The 6,680-nt window shown below is 51.8% G+C and overlaps 1 protein-coding gene across 1 annotated transcript; it reads left to right on the top strand.

The window, feature by feature from the left end:
- The first annotated feature begins 1,494 nt into the window (after positions 1-1,494).
- LOC123429297 (cytochrome P450 81Q32-like) lies at positions 1,495-6,291 on the top strand. The gene is made up of 2 exons (XM_045113354.1): positions 1,495-2,510; positions 5,598-6,291. The coding sequence occupies exons 1-2, from the start codon at positions 1,548-1,550 to the stop codon at positions 6,210-6,212; spliced, it is 1,578 nt and encodes a 525-aa protein (XP_044969289.1). The 5' UTR covers positions 1,495-1,547; the 3' UTR covers positions 6,213-6,291.
- The last annotated feature ends 389 nt before the right edge of the window (positions 6,292-6,680 follow it).

Raw genomic sequence — 6,680 nt, 5'->3', positions numbered from 1 at the left:
GTGTCCTACTGGTACAAATTAAGAATTTACTTTTGAATAGGGAGGTTACTTTATGTAAGATTAGTCGTGAACAGAACAGAGTTGCACATTGCTTAGCAAACTTTGGTCGTAGTGGTGATAGCACCGCATGTTGGTTGGATAGACCACTTCCATGTGTCACTATGCTGGTTGCTGAGGATTGTAAGCCCGTTGCAATTTAATAAATCTCCCTATTTCCCCCCCAAAAAAAGTATACCATGGAAGTACCGGTTCTATAACCTGCCGTGCAGGGGTGCATTAGGGGCCACGAATGCGATCAACAGTGTATAGTTCACACAGTTTGGGTGGCATGACTCATGTGGCAATTCAAACCTTGGAAGTTAGTCTAGCTTTTATACATTTTACCTAAGAAAAATTCAGAATAAAAAATGAAGCTAGAGACGAGGACTTTAAAATACCTTGACTTAACTTCTGATTTTATCTGAAATCTACACTGTTTGTATTTAGTTCATCGACCTTGACTTTATTTGAATCAGGTCATTTTGCTAGAAAAAATTGTATAATTATTTTTGTTCCGAGCTTCTAATTTCGGGAATAACTCAACCAGCAACCAGTGTCCTTTGGCGATACAATGATCAAGCAGTTGCGTGCGTGGAGGACAACTTGCAGCGTGAAGAAGCCCGACTAACATGCAATGTACATAAAAAAAAAAAGTAGATCGACACCCAAACATACAATCGAACACAGAAATGCACATTTCAATCATTAAAAAAATCATCGTTACAGTTTACATAATTCACATAATACACATTAGACTACTAAAAACTTAAAACTGAAGACGGATACGGTGGACATTCACCACTTGCCAGCCGGCTCTTTGCCCTTTTGTTCGCTGGGTAGTTGTAGACGTCAGCGGCTGGTGACGGATCGTCCGAGTCGTTTGATGTGGAGCCGTGATCATGGTCGTTGTCGCCGGAGGTGTCGGAGAGGATTATGAGCCCTTTTAGCTGTCGGACCTCCCTGTCCTGCTGCCGCTTGAGCTTCGCGAGCCGAGCCGCTCACGCTCGGACTGTTCAATGACACTCCCGATGTACCTTGGGGTTGGTGGTGGGCCGGGCTTGTCGGGCGGATGCGTCTGCACGTGCATGGATAACTGCATATCCTCTTCATATTTAGGCTAAATATGAAGGATGCCGATCAATACGGCGTTTGATGAGTTCGTCTAGATTAGAAAAACCGTGACCCGGGTGCTTAGATGTTTGAGGCTGGTTTGGAATGTCCCACTGTAGATGCTTTAAGATACACGCATGTAAAGCAAATCGGATTGATTAAATTAAACAAATTACTCTCACAAAGGAATCCGTCAGGCCGTCCACGAGCTCCGCACTAGCGTCGTGTTTAATCCCACGCTCTACGCAAATCTCCATCGAGTGGATTTTTTTTCCATTTTCTACTATACGCGCGCGCAACGCGTATCTCCTCAACACCACTCCACGTGCGCCAGCCTATGCCTATCCTATCACTCCCCCATCGCGTCACGGTCCGGCCCTGACCTCCAAGATCCATCCATGGCGGACGCCGCGACGCTCTCCTGCCTGCCCATCTCGCTTGCCACGGCCCTCTTCGTCCTCCTCCTGCTCCTCGGGAGCCTCAGGAAGAGCAGGCGTGAGCGCAGCCTCCGGCTGCCGCCGAGCCCGCCGTCCCTGCCGGTCATCGGCCACCTGCACCTCTTCAAGAAGCCGCTCCACCGCGCGCTGGCCAACCTCGCCGCGGCGCACGGTCCGGTGCTCCTCCTCCGCTTCGGCTCCCGCCGCGTGCTCCACGTCGCCGACCCGGCCGCCGCCGAGGAGTGCCTCACGGCCCACGACGTCGTCTTCGCCAACCGGCCCCGGCTCCCCTCCGCGCGCCACCTCTCCAACGGCTACACCACGCTCGGCTCCTCCAGCTACGGCGCCAACTGGCGCAACCTCCGCCGCATCGCCACCGTCGAGGTGCTCTCCGCGGGCAGCCTCCTCCGCTCCGCGGCCGTCCGCGCCGACGAGGTCCGCCTCGCCGTGCGCCAGCTCTTCCTTGAGGCCGCCGACGGGGCGTCGGAGCGGAGCCCCGCGCGCGCCGACGTGAAGGCGCGGGCGTTTGAGCTGGCGCTGAACGTGGTGGTGCGGATGATCGCCGGCAAGCGCTACTACGGCGGCGACGGGGACGTGCCGGAGTCGGAGGCGGAGGAGGCCGCCAGGTTCCGGGAGATGGTGCGCGAGTACTTCGCGATACACGGCGCGTCCAACCTGCAGGACTTCCTGCCGATGCTCGGCGTGCTGGACATCGGCGGTGCCAACCGGCGGGCGGTGCGGCTGTCCCGGAAGCGCAACGAATGGGCGCAGCGGCTCATCGACGATCACTGTGCTGCTGCTAATGTCGACGGCGAGGGGAGGAAGGGCCGCGGCGGCGGCAGGACGATGGTGGGCGACCTGCTGGACATGCAGGCGGCCAATCCGGAGGCGTACAGCGACAAGGTCATCAGAGCGCTCTGCCTGGTGAGTAGAGCATCACCATGCATCAGCATTTCATTAACGACCAAAGCATTCGTTAAGCTATTTTCTCCTTGCAAGCACGATCAACACTCCTCTCTTTGTTACAACTTTTTTTTTTACATCTCCAGCCACGTCCCTAACAAGCCCTTCCTGGCCATTTTTTTTCCGCGGCGAAAAAAACGATCCAGTGGCATTCTCAGGAGTCGGTTTTCCGTCGGTTAGGGTCAATTTTTCCACCGACGAAGGAAAACGGTAAAGTCGCGTCCCGAGGGTTCGGTTTTTCGCTGGTTAGAGCCGAATTTGGCCCCAGCGGTCCCAGCCCAAACCAAGCGCGCTAGGGGGCGCCCGGGGACGTCGGCGGAAGGAAAAACGCCGCATCGAGCCCCATGTCAGGCGAAAAAAAGCCTTTTCTTCTCCAGATTCGCCCCTCGCACACCACACCTTTCTCCACTGTGCCAATTCCTACGCCGCCCACCTGCCTACCGCCGCTAGAAAGACCATCTCTCCATCGATGGATGTAGCGTTCGTTGCGGCTTCGCCCCCTCCCCCGCCCCCCGCCTCCCTCGCTTCTTGGCGAGTTTTCCCGATTCTCCGGCACATGCGCAGCTGCGTTCGCCATGCCCGCCGGGTGTTCGGCGATTTGATGGACTCCGACGAACTATGTGATAAAAGAAATGATTGTTGTTCAACTTATGCCAAAGCATGTCGAATATGAACCAAAAGTGGGTCAATTTTACGTTGGAGCTGGGTCAATTTTACGTCGGAATTGGGTCAATTTTTGTCCAAAGTGGGCCGAAAGCGGCGACCCCGGGGCGCCCTTGGGTGAGCGGCTAGAAACCCGAGCCCCGCACGCCGTTCTTTACGCCGGCGTACCCTCAAACGGCGCTATTTCAGACACCCGAAGGACCGAAGATGCTCTTATAACTTTACAAGGATAAAAACAAACGAGTGCCTAAAACTTATCAATATGATTTATAATTTGGTCCCATTTTATCTGATAGAAAAAACAGATACAAAGTATAGAATCCACGTGAGCACACAACCATCGTATAATATCGCATCTAATGACTATAGAGTTAAATGAGAGATAACTAAAATTCAACCAGATGAGTTTAGCAAAACGATACAAACAAACTTTGGTAAAAAGAATGTTGAGAACCGTGATGGAATCTTTCAGGCAGTTCCGTACACTGACTTATTTGGCTATTTAATTGGTGGCTCAGGAGCTTCATATGGTCGTTCATCCATCCCAATCACATCCTTATCAAATACTATTGTCTTGTCTCAAAAAAAGAAATCAATCAAATATTGTCAACTACTCTTCCCGTCCACATCTTCATCACCTAGAAAAATAAAAGCAATTTGCCAGCCATTGTCACCAAAATTTCCCTTATGCCCATGGAAAGCGACAAATTCCAAAATACATATTTTGTGCATTATAATGAAGCTATTTCAAAATACTGTATATGTAAACAAATATAATCCGTTTTAGATCACTATTACAGACGGAATATTTTGCTACAAATGCAGTATTATGTGGCCCATGTGTTAACTAGTGATTATATTCTGGTAATAGCATCAGTGCATGACATGCATGTGAGTAACAACCAGTCAACCAGATTATCCATTTAAGAACATCTACAGCCGGACCATTACATCCGTGTCATCTGGTCATTGCCCGATTACGAAAAATCAATCCAAACGGACTCTCTAAACGGTCCTTAAACATCTACCGACATCTCTCATATCCAGCCCAAATATGGGTAGATATGGGGGAGCCCGGGCGCGTCCGGACACGCCCGCCTGACTGCCTGGCCCACCACCGACATGTCAGCCCTGGCCACCATGGACCCCACTAAATACCCGAATCTGGAAAACCCTAGACATCCGGCAGTTCACTCTCCGTCCAGTCCACTTCCCCATCCCACACTGATTTGATGGTGGACGACGGAAGCAGCTCTAATGGGTCGAACGTCGAAGTGGAGGAGCTGGCCCTTCGCATCGCATTGCGCCGGTCGCTGCAGGAACAAGGCGGCCCAGAGGGCGGTGGATCTGCATCCTCCGGGCCCGTTGCACGCCAACAGAGCGCCGACGATGGTGGATTTGCATCCTTTGGGCCTATCGCACGTCGTCAAAGCGTCGGCGACGTCGCAGGCCCATCTCATGAGGCGCGCATCTTCGGTCACTCCCGCTCCGGGAGGTCCGCTCCAGGATACGCCGTCCACCTCCACCACCTTCTGCTCCAGAAGCAGTGCCCAGCTACCGCTAGGTCCTCATTCCCGCGTCGGGAACGGGGCACACGAGGATGTCGGAATCCGAGGCGCGTGCAGCCCGTCGCGAGCGGCAGCGGGCTAGGAAGAGGTGGGAGGTGTTGGTCGTGCGGCGTTCGACCTCGAAAGAGGTGACGGCGAAGGAGAAAGCAGCCCGCCATGTGAAGGAGCAGGAGCGCCTGCTCCACGGGTTGTCCAACATGCGGTGCAGCTCCGACGAGAAGGACAACGACATCTCCACCACGTCCCGCTCCAATGACGACGACGACGCTCCACCCTTCCCCGTTTTGTTCACACTTTAATTATCCTAAAGTAGTTTGTAGTATGAATTTGTCGATGAACTATGATCCTTTTGTTTGGCGAAGCAATCTGATCCGATAGAAGATGTTGATCTCAGATTTTACATAACGTTGCATGTATTTGTATGGATATGAAGGTTCGGATACGAGGGATGCGGATGTGGAAGACAAAAAATAAGGCACGCCCGATCAGTGTCCGCGGATGCGTCCGCTAACGTTTAAGGGACCATATTTGAGGGGTCCAACTGTAGATGCTTTAGGGCCTCCCAATTTGCCTCCAACACTATGAACTGAACATCATATATAGATCTACAATTAATTTATGATTATGAAAATGAACTATTTCACCAGCTTCCTGCGATTTCCAGGGGATCCTATTGACTGCTCAGAGCACATCAATTAATCACATTGTGCCGTTACAATTGATCTTCACTTTTCTTTGGCGAAGTATCTTCATCATCATCAACACAATGCACATACACATCAACAGCAACAGCTTATGCCAATCTTTTCTGTAACAGAGCATCCTTCAAGCCGGCACGGACACTTCGGCGAGCACCATAGAATGGAGCATGGCGGAGCTGCTGAACCACCCGGACGCCATGGCGAAGGCGAGGGCGGAGCTCGACGAGGTCGTCGGCACGGGGCGCCTCCTCGAGGAAGCCGACCTTCCCAGCCTGCCCTACCTCCAGTGCATCATCAAGGAGGCCCTCCGGCTGCACCCGATCGCCCCGCTCCTCGCCCCGCACGAGTCCTCCGCCGCCTGCTCCGTTGCAGGCTACGACATCCCGGCGGGAACCATGCTCCTCGTCAACGTGCACACGATGCACAGGGATGCAAGAGTGTGGGAGGAGCCGACAAGGTTCTCGCCGGAGAGGTTTGAAGGCGGCAGGGGCGAGGGGAAGTGGATGCTGCCATTCGGAATGGGGCGGAGAGGGTGCCCCGGCGAGGCGCTCGGCATGAAGATGGTCGGGCTCGCGCTGGGCACGCTGGTGCAGTGCTTCGAGTGGAGGAGGGTCGGCGAGGAGGAGGTTGACATGGCGGAAGGATCAGGGCTGACCATGCCCATGGCTGTACCTTTGGAGGCCTTGTACTGGCCTCGTGCAGAGATGACACCGGTGCTAAGGGCACTCTAGAAATGGAACAGCAGTTGTTCATTTTTTTGAGAAAATTCACTAATAAAAAAGCAATTTCGGGAGGAAAGTTACAAAATTACCATTGGTGCTCGCATCAGTACTGAATTAATTTCGGAATTTTCGACGATGAGCGTTCAGTGAAAGGAGACATACGTTCTCGTCGACTATAAGGCGTTTATAATGACTTTATCAATCTTAAGATTATATATCGGTTCAGTTTTTCGAAGACACTTAAAGACGTAGGGTATATGTGTGTTCATAAAAAGAGTGTATATGCATATATATATATATATATAAACGCATGTATCTATACTATTTAAAGAAACATATTTACATTTGATATCATCAAGTGCTCTTTTTTTGACTGCATAGGGAGAAGATGTAGAATTTATATTCCAGCACAAGTGGTTCTTATGAAAATTCTTACCGATCCCCAAACTTTAGGGGAGTAAAAAAATTGTAAATTTT

This window comes from Hordeum vulgare, chromosome 2H (genome assembly GCF_904849725.1).
Source record: "Hordeum vulgare subsp. vulgare chromosome 2H, MorexV3_pseudomolecules_assembly, whole genome shotgun sequence".
NCBI lineage: Eukaryota > Viridiplantae > Streptophyta > Magnoliopsida > Poales > Poaceae > Hordeum > Hordeum vulgare.
Note: the sequence above shows the minus strand (reverse complement) of the source record. Positions and strands in the feature narration are given on the sequence as shown.

Bases quoted from the DNA above. Each gene is read 5' to 3' on its own strand.
- LOC123429297 (XM_045113354.1), top strand. From the start codon at position 1,548: ATGGCGGACGCCGCGACGCTCTCCTGCCTGCCCATCTCGCTTGCCACG. The intron at 2,511-5,597 runs GTGAGTAGAGCA...TTTCTGTAACAG, and splicing joins TCATCAGAGCGCTCTGCCTG to AGCATCCTTCAAGCCGGCAC.